This window comes from Danio rerio, chromosome 17 (genome assembly GCF_049306965.1).
Source record: "Danio rerio strain Tuebingen ecotype United States chromosome 17, GRCz12tu, whole genome shotgun sequence".
NCBI classification, from domain to species: Eukaryota; Metazoa; Chordata; class Actinopteri; order Cypriniformes; family Danionidae; genus Danio; species Danio rerio.
In genome coordinates, this window is record NC_133192.1 from 48,640,933 (window position 1) to 48,662,340 (window position 21,408).

The 21,408-nt window shown below is 35.1% G+C and overlaps 3 protein-coding genes across 8 annotated transcripts in view; 2 read left to right on the forward strand and 1 right to left on the reverse strand.

Annotated features, from left to right (window-relative positions):
• znf365 (zinc finger protein 365) overlaps window positions 1–21,408 on the forward strand; it is a 64,335-nt gene that overhangs the window by 36,465 nt on the left and 6,462 nt on the right. Inside the window, exon 6 of one of the 5 annotated variants that reach the window (XR_012392983.1) lies at window positions 12,979–13,113. The exons of 1 other annotated variant lie outside the window; for it this stretch is intronic. The gene's annotated coding sequence lies outside the window, so the exon portion shown is untranslated. Of the gene's footprint in view, window positions 1–6,663; window positions 7,154–12,978; window positions 13,496–17,709; window positions 18,794–21,408 lie in introns of those variants that run through there. 3 more of the 5 variants (XM_073927738.1, XM_073927737.1, XM_073927736.1) reach the window with 3 other exon arrangements.
• adob (2-aminoethanethiol (cysteamine) dioxygenase b) lies at window positions 115–1,945 on the forward strand. The gene has a single exon (NM_213193.2). It carries the CDS (start codon window positions 317–319, stop codon window positions 1,079–1,081), a length of 765 nt encoding a protein of 254 aa, NP_998358.2. The 5' UTR covers window positions 115–316; the 3' UTR covers window positions 1,082–1,945.
• On the reverse strand, window positions 3,669–17,738 carry egr2a (early growth response 2a). Of its 2 annotated transcripts, none has more exons than NM_001359896.1 (2): window positions 17,573–17,738; window positions 3,669–4,959 (listed from the first exon to the last, which is right to left on the reverse strand). In NM_001359896.1, the coding sequence occupies exons 1-2, from the start codon at window positions 17,736–17,738 to the stop codon at window positions 3,950–3,952; spliced, it is 1,176 nt and encodes a 391-aa protein (NP_001346825.1). In that variant the 3' UTR covers window positions 3,669–3,949. The 2 variants fall into 2 exon arrangements, with proteins under 2 accessions (NP_001346825.1, NP_001315333.1); NM_001328404.2 differs by lacking the exon at window positions 17,573–17,738 and adding an exon at window positions 6,016–6,366.

Consider the following 21,408-nt stretch of genomic DNA (forward strand, 5'->3'; position numbering starts at 1 on the left):
TAAACCGCGCGTCACAATAACGACACGTTTTGAAGTTTGGTCTAAATTTCAAAACAACAAAACGACATTTCCCACAATTCTCGGTGTGACGTATAGCGTTTGTTGACATTGCGTACGTGTGAATTGGATGCCTGTATATGGAGTGGTCATGGACAGAAATGACTTGATCCTAACGGTATTCCCGACAGTACGCTCAAGTTAAGCTTTTACACATGATTTTGATGGCCTAAAACGATACGGAAACGGACAGGGCTGCACTTGATTTCGCGCAAAGTTGAAAGTCAAGTCGACGCTGCTAGACACTTGCGTTATTATGATGCCACGAGACAACATGACTTCCACAGTCCAGAAAATCGCCAAACAGGCCCTCGCAACATTCCGAAACCCGTCTGTCATCGGCGAGCACAACAAAGTGTTTTTGGAGAACCAAAGCAAGCTGAAAAGCCTCTTGGCGGAGGTCAGAGCGGCGGACTTGAAGATCGCAGCCCGGACCCCCGAGAGCGCCCCGGTGCCGCATCAGCGCATCGCTCCTCCCGTCACATACATGCATATCTGCGAGACCGACTCCTTCAGCATGGGGGTGTTTCTGCTGAAAACGGGGGCTTCGATACCCCTGCACGACCATCCGGGGATGTACGGCATGCTGAAGGTGATCTACGGGAAGGTGCGGATCAGTTGTTTCGACCGCCTGGATAAACCGAGAGACGGCGCCAGCGGCGTGCAGTTCAACCCTCCGCTCATGCCCTTCCAGAGGGGCTCCTTACGGCCCTCAGTGCTGAAGTCCGTCGGGGAGTTCACAGAGGACAGCAGCCCGTGTGTGCTCTCACCCCAGCAGGACAATATCCACCAGATAGACGCTGTTGACGGACCCACCGCTTTCCTGGACATCTTAGCACCCCCGTACGACCCAGACGAAGGGAGAGACTGCCATTATTATAAAGTTTTGCAAGCTCATTCAGAGGCTGCAGATAAAAAGAGTGAAGTCCAGGATCAAGGGGACGTGTGGCTAATGGAAATACCCCAGCCTAGTGAATTTTGGTGTGGTGGTGAACCATACCCAGGGCCTAAAGTGACCCTCTGAGAGGGATGTATAACTGTATAAACTGGGATAATGATCACAGTCTGGAGTGATTCAGGAGTTTTTTTTCTTTTACCTGGGTACCTTAATGAGACAGTTCACCCAAAAGTGAAATCATTTTACTCATTCTTTACTTGTTTCAAAGCTTTTTTCTGTTCAACACAAAAGAAGATATATCAAAGAAACCTGTAACCATTTATGTACATAGTAGGACAAACAAACACAATTGAAGTCGATGGTTACAGGTTTCTAACATTCTTTGAAAAATATTTGTTTGTAAAAGATTTGGAAACACTTCAGTGTGAGTAAATGGTGAACTGTTTTCTTGGACAGAATATACAGTGGTTTATCTCTAGCCACTCATCACAGCTGCTGTCTTTAATTGTCTTTTGGCAGTTTATGTTTTTTTTTTGTATTTATGTCCATAAATGTCCTGTGTTTGCATGCAGACTGTTCTGATTTTACATAGAGGTTCAACAAAAGTCTCTGTTCTCCATTTGCCTGGATTCTCTTTGTACAGCGTGTGATTAATATTTAATTATTTGCAGCAGATGTGAGATTTGGTTTATCGGAGTGGGAATCTCGTCATCTTGTTTCCATTGTCATCATTGTGTTAATGCATTAAGCTGTGCAGGACCGAGAAATGCTTAGTAACAGGTTCAAAACACTCACTTGACAAGCTGGCCTACGTGACACTGGACACAAAACCTTTTTTTTGTCTTTTACACTCCTGATAATATTGATAATCAAGCACTTAGCCAGGATGCCAAATTTAAAATAGTTAAAATAATGAATGAAAATCAATCATGCACTATGAAGAATGTGTTCCCTCCTAAACATTTAAATTAATAAAAAAGGGGAAAATTTGCCGGTCTTTTGATGATTGAAATACTTTCTTGAATTCTTTAAAGACATGTTATTGACTATATACAGTTTCGATTAAGATTTTTCATGTTAGTAGATATCACCTGCTGACAGAAAGGCAAACAATTTTAAAAGCTATATTAATGTTTACTTTAAATACGTGTTAGGGTTTTTTTTTTTTGTTTAAATACAGTGCTCATCGAGTTCAACTCATTTTGAAAATGAATATTTTTATCCATTTATCATTGAATTTAGGCAATGTGTGTTGGTGCATTTAAACAAAACTGATTTATTAAACAGATATTTTTATTAAATAGTATTCTCGTCATCAAAAATATTTAGAAATTGAAAGATGATACAATTAAATTCAAGCAAAATTTTGCAAAAATAAAAACTACAACCTACAAAATTTCAACTAAATTTTAAAATATTTTTTGCTTCTTGATTTTTCCTCATTTTTAAATTTCTATTTAATATTTTCTATAACGTGGGTGTACAAGTTTTCGAACCATTATCATACGATATTTTGTAAGATAAGCTCCAGATTTGGCTTCAGTACTGACTAATCTATTCTATATGTACAAATATAATATTGTATAACTTCCTATTAAAAATGTGAATTTAAAAGATGAGGGGTGGATGTCTATATGCAGAGCACTGTATTTTAGTATTGTAAATTCATATAAAATAATATTAGTGATTTAGGGCGAAGCAGTGGCGCAGTAGGTTGTGCTGTCGCCTCACAGCAAGAGGGTTGCTGGTTATCGTTTCTGTGTGGAGTTTGCATGTTCTCCCTGCGTTCGCGTGGGTTTCTTCCGGGTACTCCCGTTTCCCCCACAGTCCAAAGACATACGGTACAAGTGAATTGGGTTGGCTAAATTGTCCGTAGTGTATGAGTGTGTGTGAATGAGTGTGTGAATGTTTACCAGAGATGGGTTGCAGCTGGAAGGGCATTCGGTGCGTAAAAACTTGCTGGATAAGTTGTCGGTTCATTCCGCTGTGGCGACCTCGAATTAATAAAGGGACTAAGCCAACTAGAGAATAAATGAATGAATAATAGTGATTTAATAGATTTTTAAATTTGATTGATTCCTGTCATGACGATGCTGAATTTTCAGCATCATTACTCATCGTTACATAATCAGAAAACATTATTATTGGCTGATTTAGAGTTGTTCAGAACAGTTGTTCTCCCCCTAATATTTTGTATCTTTTTGGATGAATTGTTACAACTGCATTTACTTAAAATAGGAGTCTTTTGAGACATTGTTAGTGTTTCTAACTAACAGTTATGTTGTATCAATTTGCTGCAACCCTGATTTGCGAAGACTTCCAGCTTGGGTGGTTGTGTATATTTTAAAAGGGGTTTTCACCAAAAAAAAAAAAAAGTTTTGTCATTATTTACTTATTTTTTACTTTTTCCAAAACATTAGATTTTTTTTTTTTGTTCTGTTAAACAGAAGATATTTTGAAAAAATGTTCAAAATCTTAATTTCAGTAGCATTTGTTTTGCCTACTATAGATCTCGTTGGCCACGGGTTTCCATTATTCTTCAGAATGTCTTAAAAATGGTTTGGGACAAAAGTCAAAAGTGAGTAAATGATTACAGAATTTTCCTTTTTGGGTGTTTAACCCGCGGGCCTCACTTTATCAGCAATAACTCAAATGTTTGCCAAGTTGTGACCTCTAGTGGTGCAATTTTGCACTGCCACACAGATATGAAATCCATTTCGCAGAAAAGGTGGTTCTCAAAAATACACCTTGTGTTTATTATCATTTTATTAAGACACGTAACAATAATAGTCAACAAAAAGACTCACTGTAAACACTATTTCTCAGAACAACTGCATTATGCACCACATGAAATATTCTGTGATAACGACTAGCTTCTACAACAAACCACATTCAACATTAAGATTCATAAGCTGCCTTCGTATTTTTTTGTGTGCACACAAACAAGGTCCAGGTTGACGAACCCAGGGGTCACATCATGTATGTGCTATCTAATCAGTTTCCCCCAGCGCTGGAGCTGTGAGGGCCCACAGAAAGCTTTCTGTCCTTATGTCTCTGGTGGATTTTTGTGTGCCTCCTTCGCTCGTCGCTTCGGGCGAACTTTCTGCCGCAGAAGTCACAGGAGAAGGGCTTCTCGCCCGTGTGTGTGCGGATGTGGGTCGTGAGGTGGTCGCTCCGGCTGAAGCTGCGCATGCAGATGCGGCACTGAAACGGCTTGTGTCCGGTGTGGATGCGGACGTGACGCGTGAGCTCATCCGAGCGCGAAAACCTCCGGTCGCATCCCTCGGCCGGACACGGATACGGGCGCTCGTGCACCGGCGTCTTGCACGGTCGGTTCGGGTATTTCCGTGGCCGCAGTATTGGCCTGAGTGGGACATTCTGCGGGTTGGTGCCGTCTAACGGCGGCCTTGAGCCGTCCACCGGACACGCCAGAGTAAAATTCCTTATAGTGTTCAAGGGAGTCAGAGGTGGTGGGACTCTAATAGACTCCAAAGAGCACGAAAACGGCTTGATATCCTGAAAAACTGCCATGTTGTCCCTTTGGCAGCTGCTGTTCTGATAAAAGCCCCCATAATCGGGAATGATGGAGAAAAGCGCCCCGTCTATGGTTGATTTTGGGGCCGAGTATGACGGAGGTGCGTATGTTATTGGGCATGTAGTGGTCGACAGGTAGACCGAAGGGTCCTGATAGCCCTCGGCGCTACAGGTGTAAGGGGGTGGCCCTGTGTACATGTGCTCCATGTTGGGAAGATTTTGGACTATTTTGGAGCAGTCTGAAGGTGGACCTGCGGGCGAGCCCGTGGAGAACGATCCTGGTGATGTGGACCGGTCCTGCACTCCTGCACTGATGAAGTTGATTATTCCCTCTTGACTCCAACTTCCCTGCGCGTCGATGGAAATTTTCCCCGTGTAGGCGACAGGCGCGCTGTGCGGAGAAAACTTGCCCGGGTCAGGCAGATCAAGGTCCCGCTTTTCCACGCCGAAGCTGTCGCTGCTCAGGCCACCTGTATGAGCAAAAAGCAACAGGCTTATAGAGAAACTCAGTAATATGTTTTGGTGTAAACGTCTAAAAGAGCAGACTGCGTTTCCACCACGTGATAGCAGCTCTATTCAGTAAGCTATTTGATTTCAAAAGATTGTTGGTGTGTTGGAGGGTAAATATATGCGGGTGTCTCAATATTCTGGTTTAAAATCACAGCAAAATATTTTGTGATACTACGAATTTCCTTGCTGTTAAAATAAGATTGAAAAATACATGGACGATTTAAGGCTAGAAGTCACATTTTTACTCTGTTTATTAATTACGTATTTAAAAAACCTAATAACTCGTATTTTATTTGGATCTGTATTTCCAAAAGAACCTCTATAAGAAATATTACCAGGTTATACAAAAGTTATGGAAAGGAATTAGGCTATTGTTTGGACAATTTCGTCACAGCAGAAAAAAAAAAACTTCAATAAAGGATTCTTGGTTTTTTCTTCACAAAATAGGTTTGCAAAATTCACTTTTGACAGCAAAAAAGTGGGAATATTATAGATTATTTTGCTAATATTCATATAAATTAGACTTTATAATGACTTTTCCAGTAAATATGTTCCAGTCGGGGTTTTTAGCGATGCCAGATCTATTTTTGGTTCTTAACAGAACTTTTCAATCTGTCGTTAAATTTATTTTTCTTAGTGTCACACGAACTTTTGTTGACCTCATCAATAAATGTTTTCAACCACACATAAACGTTTGGATTCTGTGAATGTTTAAACCACCCGTTCCAATAAGGAATATTTTAAGAGTGTTTGGGCAAAACAAACGTGACAAATGCAATTTAACCTTATTGAGGCTCCTTTCGCTAGTTTGTTTTCACAACAGCTATTCCAAAAAAAACGACCATGAGAGAAAAATATTTATAAAAATTATTACAATATTTTTATATAGCCTATAAAGTTAGCCCATTTTAAGTCTAAAAAAGGAACCAGCTTTAAAAACACTGCTAAATCAAAACATCAATTATCATATAAACCCAGGTTAGTGCGCAGGGGTCTGAAGCATCCTCCTCTCTTACCTGCGGACGCCTCGCTGTAGTGGTCCGAACAGACTCCCGCATCCACATGAGGGAAGCCGGTGGGCGCGCACGGGGGAATCTCATCCAGACCATAGACGTGAGATGGCAAACAGCGCATGAAATCCGTTAACGACGCGCTCATTTTATCCCCGGTACTTGCTGTCGCTGTCATTTTGATCCTCGATATTGTTAATATACGATCTTGAATTGTTATTAAGTTGCTCTGAGGGCTTGTGTTGTAAATGTTGATGCTGTTATCAATGCTGTTTTGACTTCGGTGTTATCATCATAAACGCGCGCATCGGTGTCAGAGCTCATCAGCTCCCTTCATACGTGCCGCAGCAATAAGTGAAACTTTTATGTCGTAGTATGCATTTTAAGAAGAGCCTGTCAATGCCCCGTGACGTCACTGACCATACAAGGACAGAACATGACAGAAAAAAACGGGTTGGGCTTTTCTTTTTGCTTTTGGCCATGTGACGACACGACCTCACTTTTCGGACAAATCTTTGAGTCCGGCACGTTTATTTTCTTAAAATAGATCGATATGTTGTGCACAAATACATGCTTTATCTAAATTGACGTGTGGACTGTGCTAAGAAGTAGGTGTTTTTTTTATATCTGTGAACTTTTGGTGTGTGTTATCAGGAATTCCGGTTACGGTGCATCCCATAAATGGATATTATCCGGTGATCTCCATCACGCCCTTTTTGACTTATATGGAACGCATCCGGGAAACTCGACACGGAAAATAACGAGCCACGCCGATCTCACGTCCCACAGATGAACCGCAATAAAACTCAATGCAGGAAAGTGATATTTGAATATGTTGGAAAGTTATAGTCTAGTCTCTAGAGGGTTGAGGAAACATATTTATTAATACACACGCGCCTTTTCCTCTGTAACTAGACAAGATCAGTGTGACCACACATATTTATTATTAGACGGACTTTATGTGTTTACGTTGCAACCCATTTTAGTACCTCTATTTTAGTAATGTACAGGATTTTAATTCACTTCAAACTATTCATCTACTGATAATTCTCTAGAACATAGGATGAAAACTGTATCGGAGAGGTCATGTAATTAGATAATTTAGCGACTTAATCACTGCAGAGAATAAAAAACCTTAACACATAAAAGTATTTCATTATGGTCAGCACTGTTTCCTCACAACAAGAAGGTCACTGGTTCGAGTCTCGCCTGGGTCAGTTGGCATTTCTGTGTGGACTTTGCATGTTCTTGTGTTCACGTGGGTAGGCCTATATGCGAAATAGATTAATTGAATAAAGTAAATTGACTGTTGGTTATGTGTGTGTGTGTGTGTGTGTGTGTGTGTGTGTGTGTGTGTGTGTGTGTGTGTGTGTGTGTGTATGTGTGTGTGTTTGGTTTGTTCGTTTGTTTGTTTGTGTGTGTGTGAATGTAAGAGGTGTTTCCTAGTACTGGGTTGCGGCTGGTAGAGCATCCACTGTGTAAAATATGCTGGATAAGTTGGCGGTTCATTCCACTGTGGTGACACAGTGAACAAGGGACTAAACTGAAGGAAAGTGAATGAATAAATGTAGGCTTGGAGCATTATTTAATTTTCAATTTTCAATTTTCTAATAAATAATCAGCATCAAAATGCTATAATTTTTGTGTGTAATGTTGTGTTTATTTATATATTTATTTATTTGACCTCTATAATTTTCTTTCTTGCACAAAATGCAATTTTATGAATTAATTTATTTTTATTTAATAAAGCCTCAGGAGCACCAATATTTATTTAATAAAGCCTCAGGAGGCAAAATATTTCATTTATTTATTTGTTTGTTTGTTCTTTCGTTTTTCTGTTTGTTTGTTGGACTGAAAATCTTTGGAGCAAAAAAATAAGTTTATTTATTTTAAAGTAATTGTATCAGGATTATATATAATAATTTATTATAAATATTTTGTGTCAAATAATTATTTATTTGAGGAAAAGAAGAAATGCATTTGCATTTTGCATTTTTGATCAACCTCAGGAAGTTTTTATGCTAAAAGGAACTTTATTAATTTATTTGTTCATTCGTTCATTTGTTCGCTTGTTTGTTCACTTGTTCCCTCATTCATTCATTCATTCATTCTTTATATTGAGTGAAATTTTTAGCCTTAGTGGCTTTTTGTTGCATTATTGCTTTTATTTTTTTTATTTTCATTCATTCATTTTCTTTTCGCCTTAGTCCCTTTATTCATTAGGATCACGACTGCCACAGTAGAATGAACTCCCAACTTAGCATATGTTTTACGCAGCGGGTGCCCTTCCAGCTGCAACCAATTACTAGGAAATAATTCACATCTAAAAAATTCAAAATAGTTTTAGAAGTGAATTATTTGTTTTATTAATGTAAAAAAATATTAAATGTATCATGTCTCTAAATGAAGGCACTATTAATCTCCAAATTAATATTGATTTGACAAAAGCATAAACCAAATAAAAATAAAGGTTCTGTATAGTTTTTTTTTTTTTTTTTTTTGCACTGAATCCACAGATTTGGTTTCCCCAAAGAATATTAAACAATCAGGTCAAGCTAAAGCACTAAAGCGCCTGTCACCATACACTCAAACATATAACTCATGGGATGAACTCAATTTAATTGAGGGCAGGATTTCCATCCAATAAATTGGTTTAGCACCAGCTAAAAAAAAAATAAAAATCACAATTAAATGCAATTGATTTGGCCCAACATGATTTTATCATATAAAAGTTTAAATAGACGTGTGTTTTTATTAAACTTATATATATTTTCTTGTCTGTGTCGTACAATTTGTGTGACTTACGAGGTCTTTTGGTTTTATTCAAAATTATCCTAAATTAACTAAAAGAGACATTTTGAAGCATATTTAATGAGTTACATATACAGTTGATCCCAGAACTAATTTTAGGCCAGTTACTGCTCACTGAACAAAGCAACAAACTGCAGTTTTGCTAATTAAGCTGCCAGAAGCATGGGTGCTTCTGCAAGGTGGTAATCTCAAAAGTCAAAACTCAAAGTATTACATGAAAATTTTCCAAATATTCAAATTAAAGTGTAGATTTAACTCTAACAAGCCTTTCTATGAACTCTAAACACCTAAGATTACTTTCATAGTGAACATTTCCCTCTCTTAATTCAATTCCATACAAACCATGCTGGACAAATCCATTTGCCAGGCAGTTGGACCAATACAAAATGCTTAAAGAGGTGGTACAGAGTGTATTTGTAAGGCTTGGTTGTGTTTATGGGGTGCAAAGCAATATGTGATCATGCTTCACTTGTAGAAAATCACATTATTTTTTCAAATGTCTTACTTTGATTATTTACAGCTACTCAGCTAACATGAAAAGGACTGTCATTTTTCCTAGTTCCTCTGAATACCAGCCCTCAAGAGGCTCTGATTGGTCAGCTAACATAATGTTCCGTGATTCGCAGATCAGATCCACATCCAAGAAGCATCTCTGTTATAACCCTACAGCACCTCTGGCTACACCCCTTTATCACACAGGGTGTATATGTGTAACCAACGCAATCTCACGGCAATTCGTAACTTTTTGATTTAGTGGCTAATTCATATGAATTCGTACGATCTAATTCGTACAATTTAGTACGATTTGCTCATCACTTAATGACGGTTGGGGTAAGGGGTGGGGTTGGGTGCCACGCCTCCTTTTCAAAAACCTACATTTTCGTACGACTGAACTCGTATGAATATGTACGATTTAGCCACTGAACTGACAAAACGTAAAATACTTACGTTTCCTTGTGAGATTCAGCTGGTGAAACCTGATGGGTTTATGACATCATTGACCTGGAGGGTTTTTTTTAGTCCCCAAAGTTCATTCGGTGTAGGCTTTGCTAAGCTAACTCTGTAAAACCCAATGTCTCTCTTTGCATTGAACTTTGAGCATCCTACATTCAAAGATTTTGTTTATGTTAACAAAGCTTTATTACACATCAATTAAAGCTTAAAATATGATATTGTAATGGACCACCCCTTTAAGTTAACTTAATGGTTTACAAATTTAAGTGCACTGAACATAAAACAAATAAATTGGCCAAAGAAATTACAAGAGTTGTGCTGTTTCAGCTCATTTTAAATATTAGTTTGAACAAGCAGCAGCAATCATTTGTTTGAGTGTAAGAAAGTGTGGGGGCGCTATATAGGATTGCATGGAATAGACGTGTTTTGCTGAGCTCCTCCACACCAACTTTACAAATTAAAGGACAGGTTAAGTGTATCTTCTCCTTTCACATGAACAGTCTTAATCTGTCATGTTGTCTGTTAGTCTGCTTGACACATGTATTCGGCCGTCCTCGTCTCTTCCTCATCTCTCTCGTCACTTTTTGTTGTTCTGCCAGCCTGTTCTATTTTGATCGGTGGCAGCGTGAGCAACCGAGCATTTGCCGAGGCCCAATTCAGCCTCCCACACGACGGAACAGCCCCTTCTCACCGAGTCCTCTAGCCAAAGTGAAGCGCCTGTGAATAGATGTGCATCTGCTTCTGCACACACTCCTCCAGCCTCCATTCACACTCGCCCACAGGCTTCTGTGCGTCCACACTGTCACACACTACAGTCAGCACTGAGAAATCCACCACAGGCAGGATTTAAGACCAATACAGCTAACCAAAAAAACATCTTGATGCTCCTCCACTGATGTACGGCACCACAGTTGTTCATAACATGTGGATACTGTGTTAAACTGTTATGAAACAGTGTTTTATCACTAAAAGACTGAAATATTTAAAGGGACAGTTCACCCCAAAAAGGAAAATGTGCTAAATTTTTACTCACTCTTAAGTGTTTCCAAACCTTTTTGAGTTTCTTTCTTCTGCTGAATGCAAAAGATGAGGTCGGAAGAAAGCTAAAAATCGGTAACCATTGCCTCCATTGTAGGAAAAACAATGAAAGTCAATGGTGACCGGTTTTCGGCTTTCTTCAAATATCCTCTTTAGTGTTTAACAGAAGAAAGAAAGTCAAATAGGTTTTGAAAAAGTGACAGAGTAAATGATGACAAAATTTTCATTTTTGAGTGAACTGTCCCTTTAAGGCATACTGACTTATAGTATGTATAATCATATGTATGTGTGTTTACTATTTAATGATTTGTTTGTTGGTTGACTAATTAACCACAGGACCTTTTAATAGATTTATTTATTCATTTATATATTTACATGTACGTGCAGGCTTGCTTGACATTTACAGTGTATTTATTTATTCGGGTTTGTTTGTTTATTTATTTGTTTTAACTCTGGGAACAGTTTGTGGCTAAAGGGTTATTTTTTTTTATTTATTTAGTTGTGTTAGATTACTATCGTAGTTGTAAGAAACTGATTGGCAAAAAAGGTGGGAAGTAAATAAATAAATAAAGCCCAAATGTATCCTATGATTAATTGTTTACACATGTACAGCTGAAGACAACCAGTATAAGGCCTCCTGTGTAATGTTGTTATTTTATTACGTTTTAATAGTTCTTTCCTAAGTGATGTGTAACAGAGAGAAGAGTTTTTCTTACAGATTTCTAAACGTAACAACTAATTTATTTTGTCTTTGACAGTTATTAAATACCATACTGGTTCCTTTCCAAGATACTAGTATTCAGCTTAAAGTGCAATTTAAAGGCTTAATTAGGTTAATTTGGCAGGTAATTAGACAACTGTGGCTTGTTCTGTAGCCAATCAAAAAACAATATTTGTTAAGCTGTAATAATATTGACCTTAGCAGTTTTATTCCAGCCAGACTAAAAGAAATAAGACTTTCTCCAGAAGAAACAAAAAATATGTGAAAGAAATGAAAATGTTCTTGTTCTGTTAAACTTTACTTGAAACATTTTTGAAAAAGAATAAAAAATTCACAGGTAATTTGAAATATAATATATCCAATAAACTAAAGTATAATCAACTGTTTAGGTTGTCTGCTTCATGAAGGTTTTGTGACCCCCCCCCCCCCCCCCGCACCCATAAAAAAACTTTCATGCAATCATTGTTTGTTTTTTTGCTTTATTTGTTTGTTTGTTTGTTGCTTTATTTGTTTGTTTCTTTATTTATGGATGTATTTGTTTTCTGTTGCTTTTTGTGTTTATTGCATTCTTTATGAGTTTTTTTCTTTGTTTGATTGCTGCTTTATGTATTTGTTTGTCTCTTTGTTTGTTGCTTTATTTATTTACTTGTTTCTTGCTTTATTTATGAATGTAATTGTTTGTTTGTTGCATTGTTTGTATGTTCCTTTGTGTGTTTGTTTATTGCATCATTTATTTGTTTTTTTTCTTTAAGCTTTTGTTAATTTATTTGTTTGTTTTTGTTGCTTTATTTACTTGTTATTTGCTTTATTTATGAATGTAATTGTTTGTTGCATTGCTTATTTGTTGCTTTGTACATTTGTTTGTTGCTTTATTTATTTATTTTTCTTTAAGTTTTTGTTGCTTTATTTATTTATTTGTTTGGTTGCTTTATTTACTTATTTGCTTCATCTGTTTGTTTGTTGCTTTGTTTCCTTGTATGTCTGTTACTTTATTTATTTATTTGTTGCTTTGTTTGTTAGTTTTTTTGCTTTATTTAATTGTTGCTTTATTTGTTTGTTTGTTTAATTGTTTGTTTATATGGTTATTGCCTCATTTATTTGTTTGTTGCTTTATTTGTTTGTTGCTTTATTTGTATTTTTTTCACTTGTTTGTTTGACACCTACATGTAAATTTAACATCTTTAACTATAATTTAAATAATTTCATATTTTTAAAATGTTCATTCATTTTCTCTCTTCCAAATATTACTTGTATGTTCTGATTTTCCACTACAACTTTACCTCGTTCGCCTTTCTGAGTTTCATTAGTCGCCGTTTTTATTTAAATTTGGGATAAAATATATTATTATGAGGTTTGACCATGAGGCGAGTTTTTTGTGTGCTTTTTTGTTTAACGACGACTAATTAAAGAAAACGAAACTCACTCCCGTCTTCCTGTTTTCTCAGATATTACCCTGATAAGGACTGAAAGTGTGTTATCAGCTCTTCGTCTTTCAGTCACACGTTTGCTGAATTTATATGGACATCACTGTAGGTCATCGTGCCGGACTCTCCATCTGACGCTATTATGTGTGAATTCAGGTGCCTGTTTTTTTTTTCTCAAAACGAATGGCAAGTTTCCCACAAAAGCTAACCGTCTATTCATTCTCCAAACTGTTGGGGGCAGCGTGGATGTTTGCTTCTTTTGTTTTACGCCTACAGACACAAAAATTTCTTGCCATTGTGTCGGTGCTGCTATTCACCAGGAAAAGTTAATTGCAGATGCGGAAGACAGAATACTTATGTAACTCAGTCACAGGACAAGGAGAAATGTGGTCAAAACCGACCGTATTGGAAACAGCGGGTTTTACCTGCCTATTACTCATCGTGACCATCGTGATATTTGGTTTTGTCTACTTTTGTTAAGCAATATTTACTAATAGATTATTATGTTGGCTGTATTGTGCATTAGATTTATGTACTGAAAAAAAGATAAAATGAAATAAAAATACAATAAAATAAAAAGGAGGCAATCAGCTGAAGGGAAGGAAAGGGGGGGGGGGGGGAGAAAATAAAATAATAATGTAAAATGAAATTAAAATGGCAAAAGCTAAATAATTACTAAAAGATTCACTAAAATTATATATTAAAAATGATAAGCTCCATTTGTTAATGTTAAAGTTGTCGTGTTTTTTGTGTTAACTTATGTAGTTGCATAATTCTAACAAATGTAACCTTAAAAAACCTTTTAGCTTTCTTGTTTTAGGCAGTTTCTTAGTATTTGTTAATATTATTAAATCAAAATAAAATAAATAAATATTGCTAAACTGTTTTCTTTATTATATTTTATTATTTGCACATTAATAAATAAATAAAGTGACAAATAAACAAACAAATAAAATAAAATGTAAAATTAATTGAACAGAAAAAGAACAACAGATTTACTAAAATATTAACACATATTTATTATTATTATTATTATAAATAATAATTAATCTTATTATCAAAAATGACAAAATTAGCACGTGTTAATTTTTTTTCATGATAACTAATGTAGTTAAATAATTTTAATAAATACAAAAGTTTCATAGCTTCATAGTTGCTACGTATTTGTTAATATTATAAAAAAAATACAACAACAATAATAATAATAACAACAACAATAATAATAATAATAATAATAATAATAATAATAATAAAATGGAATAAAGAAATGCTAACCTGTTAGCTTTATTGTATTTCAGTATTTGAACATTTGATTTAGTTAAAATAAAATACAATGGATTAAAATATGAAATGAAATAAAAAGAAATAAATTAATTCAAAAATTTCAGGCAATTTCCAAATATTTGTAAATATTATAAAATAAAATGTAAAAATAAATAGTAATATTGCAAAACCATTAGCTTTATTGTATTTCAGTATTTGCACATTAGATTTATTTAAAATAAAACAAAATTAAATATAAAATGAAAATAAAATAAAGACATTTAGCTGAAGGAGAAAAGGAGAGCGAAATTATAATTAAATTAAATCTCAAACTAGTTTAAAATACCAAAAACAACAACATAATTATTAAAACATGAACTAAATGTTTATTATTAAATATGACTTAAGTCAAAAGCTGCATTTGTTAATGTTTTTCATGTACACTAATGTAGTTAAATTATTCTAACAAATAAAAAACTGTTGTCTTTATGGTATTTTGGGTAGTTCCCAAGTATTTGTTAATATTCTAAAATTAAATTAAAATAAATAAATAATAAGCAATGCTAAACGATTAGCTTTATTGTATTTCAGTAGTTGTACATTTAATTTATTTAAAATAAAATATTAGATTAAATGGAAATAAAATAGAAAGACAATTAGCTGAAGAGAAGAGAGAGGGAGAAATTAAAAAAACATATTAAACTAATTTAAAATGCCAAAATCAATAATTAAATTAGTTTTTATTATATATGACTAGTCAAAAGCTGCATTTGTTAAGTTTTTATGTTAAAAAATGTAATTAAATAATTATAATGAATAAAAATAAGCTGTTATCTTTATTGTATTTTAGTATCTGTAACATTGATTTAGTTAAAAAAAAATCAATTAAAATAAAAAATAAAAGTTAACTTTATTGTATTTCAGGCAGTTTCCAAGTATTTGTTAATATTATAAAATAAAATAAAATAAATAAATAATGCTAAGCTGGTAGCTGTATTGTATTTCAGTATTTGTACAATTGATTTAGTTGAAAAAAAAAATAAAATATGAAATGAAAATAAAATAAAAATACAATTAGCTGAAAGAGAAAGGGAGAGAGAAATTATAATTAAAATAAATCTCGAGCTAATTTCAAATGCAAAAACAACAAAATTACTAAAGCATTATTACAGTTTTTAATATTATGGCTTAAGTCAAAAGCTGCATTTGTTAAAGCTTTCCATGTTCACTAATGTAGTTAAATAATTCTAACAAATTAAAAACTGTTATCTTTATTGTAAATTGGGGTAGTTCCCAAGTATTTGTTAATCTTGTAAAATAAAATGAAATAAATAAAAATCCTCAGTTGTTAGCTATAACATATTTCAGGTAGTTCCCAAGTATTTGTTAACAACATAAAATAAAATAAAAAAATGAATAAACCTGCAAAATTGCTAAACTATGAACTAAAATGAAAGCAAAACAATCTAAAAAGGAAACTAGTCAAAACTCTTATAGCAGATAATGTATACGACCAACATAACTGATCATTATATTTTCAATTAGGTTTATATATATATATATATATATATATATATATATATATATATATATATATATATATATATATATATATATATATATATATATATATTCCTCATAGCAGATGGTAGATAATTTGGACTGGGTGTTTGGTGCCCCCCCTCTCATTGTGCCCCCCTGATGCCCCCTGTGCCTCTTTCGCCCACACAGCGCCATGTTGGGACGGGTTCACAGCCCATTTTGTTTGCGTTGGCTTTGGTGTTGCGTGGGGGTTTTCTGACCCCTGCACACGACGATTAATCAAACGTCACTCTGTGATTTCTCCAAAACTCATTATTCCTCTTGTATAATGCAACACGCCTCTGAGAAATGCAGCTTTCTGATGAATTTCCCCTTCAGGCCTCCTCACACACCCATCTGAGGCTTTTTTTGAGTCATTAAATATAATCTGTTAGTCAGAGAATTAATCTGAATTTTCGTTAAGTGTTCATTTACCTTGTCAGCTGGTTTTCACTCTGACTTTTTCTTCAGAGTTCTTTAAAGTAGGATTTTACATTGAGCACCACTATAGCTGTTACTAAATCATTTGTAATATGCTAATTATATTATCATTTGCACATTAGATTAAACTCTTATCAGTGCGGAAAATGACTGTGATGGATTATTTTAAAAATAAAGGATGTTTATAGTTTTGGAAATAGTTTAATACCTCTTAAAAGTTATTACCGGTTCTCTGGATTTGTCATTAACATGTTTTTGAGTAAAATGATCAATTCTGCATTTTATGAACTACTGATAATGTGTCTACAATAATAATAATAGAATTTTTATTTGCAGACAAAACAGTAGCTCAGTATATATATATATATATATATATAAACACATACATATAACACAGATAAGTAGAATAATATGTTTTTTTCCCAGTTATTTAAAATCTGTAAACAGAATAACTTGATCTTAATAGATGAAGAAAATATGAAAAATATTGAAGAAAGAAATAAAATATATGATTTTTTGCAGCAATGTAAAACATTATAATATATTTTACTAAATAAAATTCTAATTTAACTTTTTTAGTTGGCGTTTTAGTATTTTATTTTAATATTTTTATTTATGTTATTATTTTTTAATTTGTTACATTTTTCCTATTTATTTTATATTAATATTTTGTTTGTTTGTTTTATTTTATTATAATTTTATTTTGTTTTAATTTAACTTATTTAATTTATTTGTACAAACACTAAAATACTGTAGTTTTGATGCCATGTTTTATTTTTCTCTCCCTTTCTCTTTTACTCAGCTTATTTTTATTTTATTTTATTTTATTTTTGCAAACAGTGAAATACTGTAGTTTTTAGGCCATTTTTAAAAAATATCTCATTTTCTCTTTCCTTCAGCTTTTTATTGATTTATTCATTCATTTTATTATTTTTTCTTTTTCTTTTTTTCTTTTTCTTTTATTTATTTAATTTGTTCCAACACTGAAACAGTTTAGCATTAGTTAACCACATTAGTTAAATTAGAAAAAAAAACATTAAGATAGCACTTTAAAGTAGTATATGTTTAGCATTTTTAAAAGAATGTAAAGTTAAAAAAAGGAGTGATTATTTTAAAACTGACTTTTGACTTGCCTTGTGATTCATTATTAATGCACTTTAGTGGAATAAAAGTATAAAGTATACATTTCTTTTTCAAACTAAAGCCAAAACTTTCCAAAGTGGAAAATTTTTTACCCTTCTGCTCATCTTGATTTCAGTAAAGCCAGTTTTGAGCCTCAATGTGCCTCCAGTAAAGCGCCGGTCAGTTAAGTTATGAGTTGAACACTTACCATCAGCATCGGCTTCTCTCAGCTGAGGATGTGTGTGTGAAACATCAGCGATCAGCTTTTTCTCCTGCTTCAGCTCTTTCTTCTTCTTCTTCTTCTTCTTCCTCCTCTTCTTCTTCTTCTTCTTCTTCTTCTGTAAGGCCGAAGGAACTGGAACCGGTTTGCGCATGTACAGTCCTCTACACCTCCAAGAAAAGCTTCAGAAATGCTGCTCTGTTCATTCGGAGACCAAGCAAAAAGTGGACAAAGCTGTTGTTCCTCCTCCTCGCCGCCTCTTCATTGGGTCCGCTATGGAAATGAGGGAGATTTGGGGAGCTTTTGGATTGGGCCACTCAGAGCCTCCAGTAGCACATCTGAAGATTCTCTTTCTGTAGGTGTGGCTTAAAACTGATGATGAGGATGAGGATGAGGATGATGATGATGATGAAGATGATAATCATTATGTGAAAGATGATGAAGGTAGTGATTAAAAGAAAATGATGATCAAGGTGATGATGATGAAGAGTATGACAAAGAAGTCATCACAATGTCAGAAGTATTCAAGAATGATGATGATGAAGAAAATGATGAAGATGATGATAGTGATGATGAAGATGATGATTATGATGGAGATAAAGATGATGATGAAGAAGATTATAATCATAATTAAGATAAAAGAGTTATGATGAAGATGATGATGAAAATTATTAAAAATGATTATTATGGTGATGATGAAGAAAAAAAAGATGATGATGATGATGATTATGACAGTGATGACAGAGAATATAATGATGAAGATGATTATGAAGGTGATGATGAAGATAATGACTATGATGGAGATGATGATGAAGAAGAATATGATCATAAATTAGATGATGATGAAAGTGATGAAGATGGTGATGATGATTATGATGAAGATGAAGATTATGATCATGATCATGAATAAAATGATGATGAAGGTGATGATGGAATTGATTAAGATGATGAAGGGGATGATGATGATGATGATGATGATAAAGATGTTGATGATGATAATGTAGAAATAGATGATGATTATGAAAATGATGATGATGAAGATGATTCTAAATGTAATGATTATGATGGAGATGATGATGAAGAAGATTATGCTCATGAATAAGATGATGGTAATGATGATGATGATGATGATGATGAAAATTATTAAGATGTAAAAGGGGATGATGATAAAGATGTTGATGATGACGATAAGGAAATAAATGATGATTATAAAAGTGACGATGATGAAGATAATTCTTAATATAATGATTTTGATGGAGATGATGATGAAGAAGATTATGCTCATGAATAAGATGATTATGAAGGTTATGTTGATGAAGATGGTGAAGATGAAGATGATTATGATGGGGATGAAGATCATGTCGAAAAAGATCATGATCATGAATAAGATGATGATGAAGGTGATGGTGATGATGATGATGATGAAAATGATTCTAAAGGGTTATGGTTAAGATGGTGAAGATGAAGATGATTATGATGGGGATGAAGATTATGTCGAAAAAGATCATGATCATGAATAAGATAATGAGGAAGGTGATGGTGATGATGATGATGATGAAAATGATTCTTAAGGGTTATGGTTAAGATGGTGATGATGAAGATGAAGGAAATGAAGATGATTATGATAAATATGAAGATGATAAAGAAAAAGATGATGATTATGTAAGTGATGATGATGAAGAATATGATGTTGATGAAGATGATGATGTTGATGATGACAATGAAGATGGTGAAGAAGATTTTGATTATGAAGAGGATGGAAATGATGCTTATGATGATGTTGATGGAGATGATTATGAAAGTAAAGATGATAAAGAATATGATTAGCATAACGATGAAGGTAATGATGATGATGATAAAGAAAATGATGATGATAATGATTATGAAGAAAAGGGTAACGATGAGGATGATTATTGAGATGATTATGATGAAGATAAAGGTGATGATGTTGATGATAATAAAGGTGATGATTATGATGATGAAGATGATGATGAAAAAGATGATGATTAGAATAATGATGAAGATGAAGCTTCAGTGCAACAGTGGTGCACAGAAAACTGAAACGTTAAGTAACTTAATCTCTTCAGTTTATGTTATGCAATTTTTGATACTTCCTATGGTCATTTTTACTCACATAATATAAACGATACAAAAACCGCTAAATATATGAAAAAACAAAGCTTATTTTGATAACATTTTACTGTAAGATTAACAGTAGTAACTAAGTAGTTATAGATAGCTAGTTACACCATTAAAATAGTAGTTAAATACATTGTCTAATTACTCTGTATCTTATGCAATTAAATGGGCTAAAAGTGTACAGTAACCCCTCACTTTACTTTTTCATTGGTAAAGTAGATTAATATCACTTATCAGTTACTTTTTAAATAATTGAACACATTCTGAAATCATACCCCCAGACACATTTCTGGAGATTGCTAATTATGTAGCAAGAGCTACGTTTGGCTGCATTTCGTCTCTATGTTACCAGTTTGTCCTGTAGCTTGACACGTATGTTGGCAGACTTGAGACGCAGAGAAGAGTTGACCATGATAGGGTTTGAGTCTGACAAAAAATTATTTTAGAAAGCAGGTAAAACATAAGCCAAAAAATAAAACAAACAAGTAAATAACAGGGTGAGAATGTGGTAAAATCTGAAAACGTGGTAAAAATCAGGCAAAGGCTTTTCTTGTTCTGGATTGCTTTTTAAAACACTGCATTGGGTTTAAGGAAGGGGGCAGGCAGGTCAATCGGTGCTTTTGAAAACACTATTGGTTGGGTTTAGGGATGTGGGTGGGGGGAGTCAGTCAGTCGACAGCAACCTCTGGTGGATTTATGTGAGAAGAACAGGCACAAAATGGCACTCGCAAGAAATTTTTGAGATATCAAAAACCATACACAGGAGCCTCTGATAGATTAGCGAAAACAAAAACTACAAAAACATAAATAAATAAAAACTGCTCCTGGGATGCTCTCTCCAGAAAATGCCAACCCGGGCTCATTGTGGAAACGTAGCCCCGCGGACGTTTCTGCGGACCGCAAGATACGTCCCGGGAGGTACGTATTCGAGCGGTTTTTGTTTTCGCGGATCCGCGAGAAGCCGTTGTGCACGCTTTTTCGCATCTCGGGCGCCTCTAGGGAGCATGCGCCGTTCTTGCCCGCGCCGTTCTCGCGCGAAAAGCCGCCGGATCGGCCGACTCGGCCGACTCGGCCGCCCTCCTCTTCCTTCTCCCTCTTCCCTAAACCCGAGCGACGGTTTGCAAAGGCCGTCCAGAAAAAAAAAAAAAGCAAAAGCCCTTGTCTTCGATTTTGACCACGTTTTCGGATCCCGCTGCGTTCTCACCCTTATTTTTCGGATTCTGTTTTATGACTTACCTGATTTCTGGAACCGCTGTTCCCCGGACTCGATCCCGGTCGCCGTCCCTGCGGCCGGCTCTCCCTCCTCCTCTGGGGCCTCCGCTCCGCCGATGCAACGCTGTGAGCTAAGCGGACAAACTGGTTGCATCGGTAAAGCCCTCCACTCGGAGGCGAGCCGTCGGCCGGCGAGCTCGAAGAGGAGGAGCGGAGCGGCGCCACACCGCCCCGCAGCGTTCGCTCGAAAAAAACTAAATGCGTCCGTACGTACCTTCGGCCACGTAAATCGCGGTCTCCAGAAATGTCCGCGGGGCTACGTTTCCACAATGAGCTTGGGTTGGAAAATGCATATAGGAGTATGTAATCAGAATGAGCCTGGGTTGAAATAATAACACACAATATGGTTAATATTAGGTGTTGCACAGGGGCGGACTAGGAAATCAGCCCTGGCACTGTAGCCACACCAGCCC